Genomic DNA, 15,350 nt, shown 5'->3' on the forward strand with positions numbered 1-15,350 from the left:
GGGCAAAATTTAGGGAGGGAGGACTCCCAGGGTAAGTTGAACAATCCTTTCTTAGTCTCTTGAAAGATGAATGTAAACCAGCAGGTGTAATATTTACTAAAGAGATTCCTCCTTGTTACATAAGATGTTTTGTTAGGAGACTGAAACTATAAATAGAATAAATTTATTGGAAAATAATTTAAAATAAAAATTAAATGCCTTTAGACATACAAGGCGGGTTATTTATCACTTTGAAGTCACTCACGCAATTATTATCTTTATTACTTATGTAAATTATGTTGGGATAAACTTGGCTTCTTAACCTGGAAAGGAGGAGACTGTATGAGGCATTAAAGTTATCTTTAAATTGCTGAATTTGCTCTGTGGGTCCTTAGAGATTGGAACCTCAGACCAAGACAGGTGGGTAGATTGGATCAATCTGAATATGGTCTTTCAAAGAGAGTATTCCAAAAATGATATAAATGGCTTTTAGAGTTGGTGACCACCTGGATGATGGAAGTATTTAAGGTGGGTAATCTGTTATACAGTTAACAGTAAAGATTCTTGCCTTTAATAGAACCACATTTGAGATATATTTCAGCACTGAGGAGAGATTTACAGTCCCTGTGATTACCAGACATACCTCCACTTCTGACAAGCTGGATTAAGCTGAGAAGAATAGCCAAAATTAAGTTTACCATGTATATGATGTTAGACCTAAAATTGGTCAAGCATATCTGAGCTGTTCTATTCTTTGCTATCTTCCAGAGAAAAAGAAGCAAAATCCCAGAGAAGGGCCAGGCATTTAGCAAGAGCCAGGGCTACTGCCCCAGCAAAGGTGAGACTATTTGGAGTCAACTTGTCATATTTGCTTTAGAGATTATGTTCAACTCTATTCAGATCTCTTTATTTCTTAATTACTAGGTCATACCTGTTGTGAGGCCAGCTACTTAGAAGGGAGGGAACATGGCGTAGTCCAGGGGTAGGCTAAATATCTGGTACAGCTTGTCCATAGGTCCAACCCATGACCCAACTCTCTGAAAACATCTGGGGCACTGACAGATGCTAAGAGGCGGTATAAGCCAGTGTGATGTCTGCCTTCCATGGCCATTTCTCATTTCTACTGTCCTGTCTTAGCTCCAACAAGAGAATTTACGGGACTGTAGAACTAAGTTCAAGTCTCAATTTGGACAATGTATGTATATCTGGGTCTCAGTTTTTTCACCTGTGAAATGGAGTGTGGATCAAATGAGAAACTGAGTTTTAAAAGCCAGCTACAATGTTTAACATGTGTTAGCAGACATTTGACTCATTTTATTTCCTTTCTCTTTTCCTCTTTCTCTTCTGACTGAACATATTTTCTAATACTTGGAGATTTCCCCTAATTCAAGTAGACTTGCTTATTTATATCTATTTTGCAAATTGGGATTCAGGCTAATGTTTGTTGGAGAAAACTGTTCTGTGGTAAAAAATTTTTTTAATTAAAATGAAAGAAACTATACAGATGCAACCCAACACATAACCATTTCCCTTTATAAATAATTTTTTATTATACAAAAATTCTTATTTATACAAAAAAATAAAAGTTTTAGGCCCAGACTTGGTGAAATCTCTGTCTACAATGTCTTACAATAAGTTATTGACAAAGCTGGGGCTATTGCCAGGTATTCTGACAACTACTCATATTATTCCAGGTCTCCTATGTAGCTTCTTCTCCAATATCTTCTTTCTCTTCCTCCTCTCCTGCCTCTGACACATAACTAAAATGATCAGTCAGGGAAGGCACACCCAAATTACATTAATATCCCTGGTCTAACCAAGCTACCATCCTCCTTGTCGGTGTTACTCAGGACTGTCTGAGCACCTCAGCCTCTGCAATAGACCGAGTCAACCAAATCTTTGCCCGGGCTCAACCAGTCTCACTTTTAAAACAATAACATAGTCACCACACAATTGGTCAATAACTACAAACTCTTTGAGCAAAAGGGAGCTGCTTCTATGTTCCCCCCAAATCTGTGAGGGTAAGAAAACTTTACTGATACTTTTCAAATCTGCCTTTCTTTGTGACATTTAGAGAGAGGCTTATGCTATAAAATCCATTCTCTTCCTCCTCCTCTTTTTTCTTCATGAAAAACTGATATATCATTGGTGTTTAAAAATATAAAATACAAGAGAGTGACAAACAAAACTCCCCCAAATACATACACACACACACACACACACACACATCATTTTTAAACTTACTATTTTAAAACACTACTAGTGGTACGTTTTCATATGTAGACACACATTTACTGAATTTTAATGAAATAGGATTTTTAAGAAATAAAATTATAGAATATTAAGACATTATACTTCTCTGTTACCATTTTATGCCTGAATTATAATTTTGACCTCTAGATAAAGTTCCTATGGTTACATGTTTTGCTACTTAGGAAATTATTTACTTATAAATTAAGGCAGTTAATATTTGGCTGTTTGCCTTCAAGTAATTTCTGTCTAGATGTTTACTTGTCTGTGTGTGAATAGATTAATGCAATTATAGTATATTTTTATTGTTGTTATTTTCCTCTTAACTGTAAAAGAAAACAATCTACTTTCTCTGCTTAGATTTTTCCCATCAAAAATTAACCCTTTTCTCCACACCCTCTCTAGCATTTATTGTTTGTAGATTTTTTGATTATGGCCATCCTGATTGGTGTGAGGTGATACCTCATTGTATCTTTTTTTTTTTTCTCATTGTAGTTTTGATTTGCATTTCTCTAATGATTAGTGATTCTGAACATTCTTTCATGTGTTTGTTGGCAATCTGTATATCTTCTTTGGAGAAATGTCTATTTGGTCTTCTGCCCATTTTTGGATTGGGTTGTTTGTTTTTTAGATATTGAGCTGAGTGAACTGCTTATAAATTTTGGAGATTAATCCTTTGTCAGTTGCTTCATTTGCAAATGTTTTCTCCCATTCTGAGGGTTGTCTTTTCATCTTGTATCCTCTTGCACTGTTGGTAGGAATGTAAATTGATACAGCCACTATGGAGAACAGTATGGCGTTTCCTTAAAAAACTAAAAATAGAACTACCATATGACCCAGCAATCACACTACTGGGCATATACCCTGAGAAAGCCATAATTCAAAAAGAGTCATGTACCACAGTGTTCATTGCAGCTCTCTTTACAATAGCCAGGACATGGAAGCAACCTAAGTGTCCGTCGACAGCTGAATGGATAAAGAAGATGTGGCATATATATATACAATGGAATATTACTCAGCCATAAAAAGAAACGAAATTGAGTTATTTGTAGTGAGGTGGATGGACCTAGAGTCTGTCATACAGAGTGAAGTAAGTCAGAAAGAGAAAAACAAATACCGTATGCTAACACATATATATGGAATCTAAGAAAAAAATGGTTCTGATGAACCTAGGGTCAGAACAGGAATAAAGATGCAGATGTAGAGAATGGACTTGAGGACACAGGGAGGGGGAAGGGTAAGCTGGGATGAAGTGAGAGAGTGGCATGGACTTATATATACTACCAAATGTAAAATAGATAGCTAGTGGGAAGCAGCCGCATAGCACAGGGAGATCAGCTCAGTGCTTTCTGACCACTTAGAGGGGTGGGATAGGGAAGGTGGGAGGGAGACTCAAGAGGAAGGAGATGTGGGGATATATGTATATGTATAGCTGATTCACTTTGTTGTAAAGCAGAAACCAACACACCATTGTAAAGCAATTATACTCTAATAAAGATGTTAATAAAAAGAAAATTAACCCTGCTTCTTACTCTCAGAATAAGATGCTTTGTTCAAGAAGTTTCCTCCTATAGACATCCTCTCTCTCTTGCATCATCAATTTATTCTTCATTACTATGTATGTCATTCTTTAACCTTATGACTCCGATATGCAGTCCATCAACAAGTCTTGGTTTTGCATCCAACGTATATTCCAATTTGACTCCTTTTCATGATTTCCATTCCAACCACCCAAGTTTTCTGAAATCCTCCATAATTTCTAATCACTAACATCTTTGGCCTATGTAGAAACTTTTGTTTTTTAATTGATCAATTCATTCATTCAATGTTTCTCATTGATTTAAGTTGCCAACTTGGTAGGATATTAAATTCATAGATGTGCATGTATGTGTTTCTAAGTTCCCTTTTTTGTTCATATTGTTCATTTCTTTAATAAGACAAGTCCTGTTTCTTAGCTCACTTTCTCAATGTTGACTTACCTATGCACAGATATATATTTTTCCACATATATATTTGAAATAAAAAATTTACTAAGTTTATAAAAAATCCAACTTGAGTTTGAGAACTCAATGTGGTAAAGGCTACAGAGAATTTATAAATTAATTTGGGTAAAGTTGACTTTTTACAATAGTAACTTGACCAAGTCAAAGGCATAGAATATCTTATTAATTCATATAATTTTTGTGTATCTTATGAAATCTATAAAATATTCTCCACAGGTATTTTTTGCCAATACCTAGAAAATTTGTAATTTTATTGCTCTTTTGAGTGGTATTTTGTTGTTTATGGTATTTATATCTGATTATTGTTGGCATAAACAAATTCTGTTGATTTCTATAGGTTTATCTTCTGTTAAAAACCTTTATATCTTGTTAATTCTTATAATTTATCTTTTAATTCTGTTGTCTTTTTCTTGGAAGTTGATCACATCATCTGCAAATAATAGAAGCTTTATAACTTCCTTTTCAATCTTGTCACTTCTTTATTTCTTTTTTTTTTCCTTATATCATTGGTGAGGATCTAGAGTTCAATACAGTAGTTCAACAGTAGCAATGATAATGAACTTCAATCTGCCCTTTCTCTGCCTATATTAAATGCAATATAGCTAAAGTTTCTCCATTAAGTACATTGTTTACCATGGGTGTTTTTTCTATAAACTTTAGCAAGTGTAGGAAGTTCCTTTCTGTTTTTATTCTTCTGAATATGTTTTGATCATTATCACATGCCTTCTCTGCAACTATTGAAATAATTTTACAATTTTTATCTTTCAGTCTATTAACGTAATACATTTTTTATAACCATGCTAAATGTTAAATCATTATTATTTTCTTAGGGTAAATTATACTTAATCATAATGAATTTTTTAATACACTGTTGAATTTGTATAGTTATTATTTAGAAAATTTGAAACTATTTTTGTAAGTAAAATGAGTCTATACTTTCCCCTTGCTAATTATTCTTATCTGGTTTGGGAATCAACATAAAATTTCCCTGAGGGGGTGGCACTTCAGACTATTGCTGAATAAAGAGGTCAGCTAATTCCCTCCCCAAAGAACAACTATAAGGCTACATAAAATTGAGTAAAACAACCATTTTAGCATTCTGGAAATTGACCAGCAGCCTATGTTAATCTGACAATCAGTTATGCTTGAAAAACTGTTGAACTCTGGGTAAGAGCAATGGGATTCTATGATGTTCTTGCTTAATGATAGTCCCATATCACTCCCATGGCTTGGTTGATATGGAGGGTCTACCAAAACAGAGCAGGCTATGTGGATCAGCCACTGCACTGCAAATGTTGAAAGGGGTTTATTTAATTTTGAGTAGCGGGCAGCTGACATATCCAGAGATACTTTTGGTTATTCCAGTAAGGAGAATGATCTTAGGTTATAGCAGTAAGCATATTTATGGCTATGTCTTCATAACAGGGCAGCAGAGACAAAAAGGGACTAAGCAATTCATAAAGTCCTGGACAATCATAGGGATGTGTGCAAGCACTCAGAAGACACAAGAAAATCCCAGTGGAAAGCAAATGCTAGGGTAGACATAAAAGTAGCCTGAAATTTGAATACCCTCTCCTACATACACAGGTCCATCTGTGGAGGATAGACACCTTACTGGCTTGAGGCGTTTGAGCATAAACTCTGTCTAATCATTGGCCTACTGCTAAGTTACACAGATCCAGGGAGAAAAAACCTAAAAAGTCAGGCTTACAAAAAAACAAAAAACTACAGTCATCCCTCCATGTCTGTGGGTTCCACATTCATGGATTCAGGCAATCACAGACCAAAAATATTAAAAACAAACAAACTCCAGAAAGTTCCAAAAAGCAAATCTTGAATTTGCCCCATGCTGGCCACTATTTACATAGTATTTATATTGTACTTACAACTATTTACACAGCACTTAAATTGTGTTAGGTATTGTAAGTAATCTAGAGATAATTTAAAGTATACAGGAGGATGTGCATAGTTTATATAAGGGACTTTAGTATCTATGGATTTTGTTATCCATGGGGGTCTTGGAACCACTCCCCCAATGGATACGAAGGTATGACTGAATAAACATTTTCTTAGCATACACATCAACAGCTGCACACTATGGGAGAGCAAGAGATGAGAGATTTAGCTCAACCAAAGAAGCAAACAATAAAACAGTGAAAATCATCTTTGGAATAAAATCATAAATTGAGTTGCTAAACTATATTATCTATAATGTCCAGTTTTCAACAAAAATTATGAAATAGGCAAAGTAAATAGAATATATGAACCATACTTGGCATGAAAAAATGTTAATGGAAACTGTCTGAGTGGTTCCAGATGTTAGTTTGACAGAGACTTAAAGTAGCTATTTATAAGGTGTCCAACACTAAAGAAAACAATATTTGAAGAGTTAAAGGAAAACGTAATAACAATGAATAGAGATTTTCAGTGAAAAGTTATATATAACACCCTCATATACACTTATATGTATATGTATATGTATATATATATATATATATATATACACACATATATATGTATATATATAACCAAATGAAAATTCTAGAGATGAAGGGCACAATAACTCAAGTTTTAAAAAATCAGTAGAAAGGCTCAAAAGCAGCTTTGAGATTGTATAATAAAAGAAGAATTAGTAAACTTGAAGAAAGATTAATAAAGTTTAACAAAAGAAGTAGAGAAGGAAAAAATATTGACAAAAATTGCACAGAGTCGCAGAGTCCTTGAGACATCAAGAATGCCAGTATGTGTGAAATAGGAATGCCAGAAATAGAAGACAGAGACTGGACAGAAAAATTATTTGAACGAATAACAGCCTAAAATATATCAAATTTGATGACAGAATGAATCTTTATATTCAAGAATTTCAACAAACTCTAAATGGAACAAATCAAAGAGATCTACACTTGGGCTCATCATGATCAAAACGTTGAGATCAAGAGAAAGCTTTAAAAGTAGCAAAAGAAATATGACCCATTATATATGACTGGCTTCTCATTTAAAATAATGAAGGTCAGAGGGCAATGGAAAGAGATGCTCAAAGGGCTGAAAGAAAAAAAATGTTAACCAATATTCTATATCCACAAAAATTACCCTATAAGATTAAGGCAAAATGAAGATATTCCCATATCAATGAAATCTGAGAGAATTTGTTGCTAACAGATCTGTCTTATAAGTAATAATAAAGTTCCTTAAAGGAATGACCACCAGATGGTAACTTGGAATTAGAGAAAGAAATGAAAAGCACCAGAAATGGTAAATATAGGGGTTAATATGAAGTACTCTATAAACATATGTCCCTTATTTTCGCCTTGCTTCTTTTAAAGATATAATATTGTATATAGCAATGATTATAATGCTGTTTTATTGGGTGTACAAATATAACATGTATGATAGTTACAGTACGAAAGGAGACAGAGAAAATAGAGCTACAATTGGGGCCAAGTTTCTATATTTTACTAGAATTAAGTATTAATTGGTAGTAGATTGTGATAAATTAGGATGCTTATTGTAATCACTAGAGTAACCGATCAGAAAATGACATGTATAATAAATGCATAAAATCAGCAGGAGAATAAAAAAGATGCACCAGTAATATTTAACCCAAAAAGAAGGCAATAGTGGAAGAATAGAGAAGTAAAAAGAACAAGAGTATATTAAAAACAAATAGAAACATATGTAAATACAATCCTATCAATAATTATATTAAATGTAAATGGTTTTAACATCCCAATCAAAAGGCTGAGACTATTATATGCTTAAAAAATAACCCCAACTATGTCTCCAGTACATACTCCTTAAATTCAAAGTTTTAGAAAAATGTATTTTAAGTCTATTAGAAATGGGGCATTTTGGGGAGAGAATATCTCAGACCAATATATCAATTAGTTAATATACTTATTGATACGTTCAACTTTCCTCCTGCTTAGTACACCAGCGGAGGTATTTTCTACTTTTTTTGTAGCCATGTCTCCATTTTGGTTTTCAAATACATTAGCATATGGATACTCACCATATGCTTTCATTGTATTATTTCTCAATGTTCAATTATTTCCAATATCACTATATATATTTTTAAATTGTCATCTTCTCTTTCTTTATCAGTTGTACTAGAAAACTATAACATTAGCTTTTTTTATTAATTTTCTCTGTCGTTTCTGTTCTTTATGTCATTCATTCCTATTTGCTCTGCTGCTCATTTTATAGTGAATTGAGCAATACTTAGTCTTTAAATTTTAACTTTCTAAATTTCATGACAAGTGTATTTGAAGGTATCAGTGATCATCTGTCTCAGATTTGTACTTGAAGTGTTTTCATTTGTCATTCTTTGCCAAATATTTCTTAATTTTCCTCCTTCCCAAATTTATTTAGTAACACATTATTTAATTTACAAATATGTGGTACTTTTTTCCCATTTTAAATTAACTTAATTTTATTGAATTGTGGTCAAAGAACACGGGCCATATGACACTGATCCTTTGGAATTTCCTAAGACTTTGTGGTCTGATAAATATTCTACTTTTATAGATGTTTTATATCTTCTGAAAAAATGTTTATTTTCTGTTTCTTGGATGTAGTTTCCTATTAAAATCTAATGACTCAAGCACCTTAATTTTTTCCTTTGATATATCAGCTTCTGAGAAGTGTGTGCTAAAAACTCTAACACCAGTTATTGATTTATTTAATTCTGTTGGTTATCATTTGACATATTTAGAGCCTGTATTATTGAATGTATGCTCATGATTATTATACCTTCTTGTTCTTTTCTTCCTTTTACTTTATGTAATGTCCTTCTTTGTTACTTATGATGCATTTGGGACTGAATTCTATGTATTAAGTATTAATATTTTTGCTTCTGCTCTCTTCTTATTCACTTTTGCCTTGTATCTTTTCTTATCCTATTATAATATTTGTGCTTTTTAATTTTTCTGTAGTAAATTTTTTTCTGCTAAAGTGAGTTAGAAAATACTGAAGCCAAGCTTCAGCCTCTGCCTCTCCTGGTAGGTGTCAGGAAAGGACAAAGGATAAGACTCAGAGCTGAAGGTTCTAGAACCAGCGTTAACTCCAGTTTGCTGCCACTTCACCATGTCAACAGTCCATCTGTAAGCTCTCAGAAACTGTCAGCATCAGGAAGAATTGTTCTCTGCAGGCTGTGATCCACCAGCCCTTGGGGTTTGGAGGAGGAGGAGGTTGATTAGTAAATGCTTACACCTGTTCTCATCACCTCCAAGCTGGGCTTTTGATCTGTCCATCACCCTGCCAACATCTGTGACCTAGTAGGCTGCTGTTGGTTTCACTGGTGAAGCGGGAGAGGAGTGATGGCCCCAAGTTGATTGCTTGGATCCCTATCCCCATGCTTCTGCAATTTCTCCAGAAATGATTTTTGGGAGAAAATCAGCAGCTTTTCCTTACGCTCCTGTGTTTTCCTTATGCTCCAGCCACACTTCTCTTCTTTCTGCCCCTTAAACAGGAGAATCTAGTTCCTATCACAAATCTTTTGCAATTGCAGTTCTCCATGCCTGGAATGTTCTTTCCGCAAGTCTTTAATGCCCGGCTCCTCCTCATTAATGCCATCTCACCTCAAATGTTACCTTTGCAGAAAGATCTTTCTTGACACTATATTTAAAATAGCCCCTATTCTGGGTGCTATCATATCGTGCAGTTTATTTTTCATAGCACTTGTTATAATTTAAAATTTTTGTATTTACTGTCTATCTCTTCCTCTGTCTATTTAACGAATGTAAATCCGTTAGAGCACGTATTCCTTTTCTCTTTTTTTGCTGTGTCACAGTCTAGTGGAATGCCTAGAGCCTAGTAAATGTGTAATGGGTTTTGAGGCATAAATGAACAACCAAGTGAATGGGGTAGCACATATGGCCATGACTTAACCTGTTTTCACTCTATTTTTAACTTCTTCCTAAATATATGACATGAAGAGTGGGGTACGTTTCATAGATTTTCTTTTCTAGTTTAAATTCTTTTTCCTTTTTAATTGTCTTCTAGGAGAGTTCCTCAGTGTAATCTGGTTCAAAAATTTATTTTACATTTGTGTCTATCCTACTTTATTCTTGATATTGTGTGCCATACTAAGTCACAGGTCCATATCCTAAGTTTTCCAAATCTATAATAAAGACATTTTTGTTATGACAATAATGACATCAAAAAATTTGTTTTGCAATGTGATATCATATTCTTTGGTTTTAGATAGAAATTAAGTTCAAGTTAACTCTGAATCAGAATATCTAGCTTATGTCACAATAATGAGTTGCCAAATAACGTTTCGTAACTATTTCTTCTTTACCACAAGCCTGTAATGTGGATAGGGTGTGAATTCCCATTTTTCAGATAAGGAAAGTGAGAATCAAAGAGGTGAAGTGAGTGGGTGGCAGATCTGAGATTCCAACACTAGCCATCAGTTATTACCTAGTGCAATTGTTTTTCTCACCAAACAGGTTTGTCCCTATGTATATGTCATATTATTAGAGCAGAGATTTTCGTATTTATCTCATCATCCCTAAAAGGTGTTTAGCTTTATTGGCTTGATTATCAGTAAAGAAAACATTTAAAAAACAACAGCAACAACAGTAAATGGTCAGGATATGCTAGGCACTGTTCTAAGAACTATACATGTATTAATACATTTAAATCTCTTTATAATCCTGAGAAGTTGGTAATATTATATGCATTTTGCAAATGAGGACACTATAGCACAGAGTGGTTAAGTAACCCAAATCACACAGCTAATAAGTGGCAGATTTAGAATTATGAACCCAGCAATCTGGCTCTTGATCATTACTCTAATCTATAATACTATAAACTTTATTGTAGCTTATAGTTTGCAGAGAGCTTTCATATCCATTGTCTACTGGGCCTCATGACTACTCTATAGAGAAGGCAGGCAGGTTTTGATTGACATACAGTTTGCTAAGTTTCAAAGAGGTGACTTGGCCCACCTCACCCAGATAGCAGGTGTCTGAAATCTTACTGAAATCATTTTTTCTGAAATCTGATTATATATTTCTGTTCTTGGACCATGCTTTATTACCCACAGTTTTATTAGTTCACTGCAGTCTCCTTATTATATTTTCCTTCTCCACTGAGTTATATTGTTGTGGGCTTAAATATTAATCTATTTATGCATTTAAGGAATATTTTCTCTCTTATAGTTTGATGTTCCTTGATCATGTCTCTTGCAGTTGAATTGCAGTGATTTCAAGAAAGGAGAAAGGGATGAGGATTTTATCTGTACCCTTGATAATGCAGCTGTTTGTGGCACAGATGGGAAAACATACAGTAACAGATGTACACTATGTGCTGAGAACGCGTGAGTATTCTCTGAAGCAGGCTTTCTCCCTAAAGCATGTTGTCTGTATAATTATATAACACATTTTTTTCTTACATCTTTAAGATAACAATCCATTTTGTGGGAGTTAGCCATCTATAAATTATTAGGATCACTTCTTTTACTATTCTTAAGAGAAAAAATATGTATGTAGTATAACACTTTATATTTTACAAGCACACTTGTGTGCAATTTATCAGATGGTTATCACTTTCTGTGAAGTAAGACATCTGATATATCTATATCTGTATACAGCCACACACATACACATATATCTATTCATACATACATATACATATACATTTATCTGTTATCTATTTATCTCCTTTCTACCTATTTAGGAGTATATCCTTTTTCATAGAGAATTATTTAATTATCAAATGATATTTATTTATTAAATGCTCAGTAATTTATAATATTAGGGTAACTGGGACTTAATATTGAACTTCTTCCCATCTATTCAACATTCACCAAATGTAGCTAAAGCATCTCACTGCCCTATATTTTGTCCTCATTTGGTTCTTTCTCTACCCTCCGTGCTAGGTTTGGTTATTGACTGTCTTCAGCCAACAAGATGGCATCCCTCCTTTGCAGGTTCTGGCTTATGACCTCAAGCTTGAATTGGCTGCTCTTCAGTTTTTGCAAATATAACAACCAATGTTTGAGAAGGCTAGTAAGAGATAATGATAAATATTCAGTCTTAAGGTTCTACAAGCTTTATCCTTCCTTATAATAAGTATCTTTACCAAACCACAACTGAGTTAAATCACTCTGATCCCTCACATGACTGCATTTTCAGTAATACACTCGAAAACTATGTCTTCCACTTTCACCAAGGGTCAATATAAAGAAACAGAAAACAAAAAATAGGTAAAGGAAGAACAATTTTTCATTACACATGTATTTGTAACACTACTATGAACACACTGTACACTAGTTCTTACCATGTTTTATGTGGGGAAGCCTGTGATAGCTTATTTAAGCCTCTGATTTCTGGTATATGACTTATTATACAATGAGAATCATCCTGCTCATTGTGTTTCTTTCTTAGTTCTGTCTGCTGGGAAACTGCAATAACACTGGAATTCAATTTTTATATTTTTCCTCAGCTGATCTCTTTTGGTATAACTTTTTTCTTATCACTTTTTAACTACTTAGTTTTTTTCTTCCTATTGTTTTTATTATATATTTATTGTTATACAGATGTTATAGATCTTTTTAGAGAGTAAGAAGTGTATCATTTTTATGCTCCTATGTTTTCAGATACGCTTTTAAAGTTCTGTTAGACTGAACAATATTAATTAGGGCCTTACATACTTTCCATGAAAAACAAAATATTAGTTATCATAACCCAAATGAAGAATGGTATAATAGTATGCTGGATACTATAAACTTGAATTCTATTATTTAAAACAACATGATCGTCAACAACAACAAAGTTCTTTGGGTGAAAAAAAAAATAGTTCCTTGGGTGGCATCTAATATCTAGTTACAAGATTTACTTTTTCCCACTCTTCTGATGTGGGTCCTCTCTGGAAACAGGGAAAAAAATCTGGAAATAATATTTACAGGTCTGAATCTTATCAGCTCTCCAACATGCTCTCCAAATTTCTTTGACTGTAATTTATAAACAGACTTTCGTTAGAAAAAGTAAAGAATGCAGTGTGACACCTATTTTCAAAAGCAAAGGAGAATCACAATACATGAAGAAAAACTGCATTTGGTGAGAAGTTCCATGATATTAAACTGTTGTGTCTACTAACTTTTAATTCCAGTAAAACCAGACGTCAAGTTGGCATAAAAAGTGAAGGAGAATGTAAGAACAGTAATCCAGAGCAGGTGAGGACGAATGTCAGAGTTGGGGGGAACACTGGGGGGGCTGACTTTGAAAAGAAAGAAGATGGTCTCCTCTTCCTTCTTTGATGGGGGTGTTTGGAAAGAATTCATTCTTGCTGCACCTGAAATGGAATACTGCTCATTTAGATGAAAAGCAACTGATAGTTCCCGAAACGGGAGCAGGTTACTTTGGTATTTAGACCTTTCATCTCTATTTCTGCTTTCTATGAAAACAAAGGAAGGAAGGAAGGGAGGGAGGGAGGGAGGGAGGGAAAGGAAACTACATGTGTTGTAGAAAGGGAGCTACTTCAGTTAACTTAACCTGAGTAGAAACCCCAGCAATGTCACTTGCAGTCAGGAGATTTTGGGCAGATTACTTACCCACACTTTACCAGTGCTTCCGTATCTAAAAATGACAGTTGGGCTAACACCTTCTTTCTATGCTAAAATTCTGTGAGCCTGTGATAATAGGGGAAGTAAGTGAGGTTACCCCCATCAAGACATTTAGCACATTGTATTTTTTTCTTTAGATTTATTTAAACTATATTTTTTGTCTTTTTTAATTGAAGTATAATTGATATATAATGTTGTGTTAATTTCTGCTGTACAGCAAAGTGATTCAGTTATATATATATACACACACACATTCTTTTTTATATTCTTTTCCATTATGGTTTATCATAGGATATTAGCACATTGTATTTTTTTTTTAGCTGTATAGCATTATTTTTATGAGAAAAAGATAAATATATGTATATGTGTGTAAATATGCTTTTGCTTTTATATGCTTAGGGAAAAAAGGGAGATACCTAAAAAAATCACAAATACATTTATCACTGGAAAGTAGGATTACTCTAGGATAGTGGTTTTCAATGTTTTTTGTCTTAGGACTCATTTAAACCCTTAAAATTATTGAGGACCCCAAGGAGCTTTGTTTATGTGAGTTATATCTATAGATATTTGTTGTATCAGGAGTAAAAACTGAGAACTTTAAAAATATGTTTATTTTTCATTTTAAATTACAATAAACCCATTACATGTTAACATAAATAACCTATTTATATAAAAAGCCACATTTTCCATAATTAAAGAAAAACAGTGAAAAGGTAACATTGTTTTATCTTTTGTAACTCTCTCTTTTATTGAATATAGTTGATTTATGATGTTGTGCTAATTACTGCTGTACATCAAAGTGATTGTTATAGATATACATTCTTTTTTTTAATATTCTTTTCCATTATGGTTTATCGTAGGATATTGAATACAGTTCTCTGTAGCACCTTGTATTTTAAATGTCTCTTTGTATCACCCAGTAGATTGTGAGCCAGTTGAGGGCAAGGACTGTGTTCTACCTTTGTTCTAACACATCATAGGTTATCCACGTTTACTAATAAATGAATAAACGAGTTCTATCGTTAACCATGTGAATTATACAGTACTTACTGACCTACTTTTACATGACTGGCATTGCTCTAGGTAGCTAGTGTGCACTAGGCAGAGGGGCACTGGGCTCTATAAAATTTCTGAAAATAGTGTTGTAAGCATTACCATCCGGATGGTAAATGTCAAGTTTCTTTCCCTGTTCTTCAGGATATATGTAGCGATTTTCCGTCTTATGTGAAGGATGGAAGATTTGGATGCACAAGGGAAATTGAACCAGTTCTTGGTCCTGATGGAAGGACACATGTCAATAAGTGTGTGATGTGTGCTGGGTTATTGTAAGTATCCTCACCCCCAAGCTGGCCAGCAGGTGGACCTGATGAGAATGTATTTGGTTGCTATCCTGAGAACCACTCCACGGAGAGATAAAGTCCTTTTCCTCAAGCATGTTATCCTTTGTCTTTATAAGGTGAAATGGGCCTTGCTCCCAGAGTGGCTTCTTCTCTTTTTAATTCATATTATCTGATAAAGTTTCTTTTTTTTTTTTTTTTTTTTTTTGTGTG

The 15,350-nt window shown here is 33.9% G+C and overlaps 1 protein-coding gene across 1 annotated transcript in view; it reads left to right on the top strand.

The window, feature by feature from the left end:
* The window catches only part of SPINK5 (serine peptidase inhibitor Kazal type 5), a 70,303-nt gene that overhangs the window by 6,536 nt on the left and 48,417 nt on the right, over positions 1-15,350 (top strand). Inside the window, 4 exon segments of the mRNA XM_007472286.1 lie at positions 748-817; positions 11,426-11,553; positions 13,347-13,410; positions 14,998-15,125. Coding sequence (XP_007472348.1) covers positions 748-817; positions 11,426-11,553; positions 13,347-13,410; positions 14,998-15,125 — 390 coding nt within the window.

The sequence above is a fragment of the Lipotes vexillifer genome, unplaced genomic scaffold (genome assembly GCF_000442215.2).
Source record: "Lipotes vexillifer unplaced genomic scaffold, Lipotes_vexillifer_v1.1 scaffold1009, whole genome shotgun sequence".
NCBI lineage: Eukaryota > Metazoa > Chordata > Mammalia > Artiodactyla > Lipotidae > Lipotes > Lipotes vexillifer.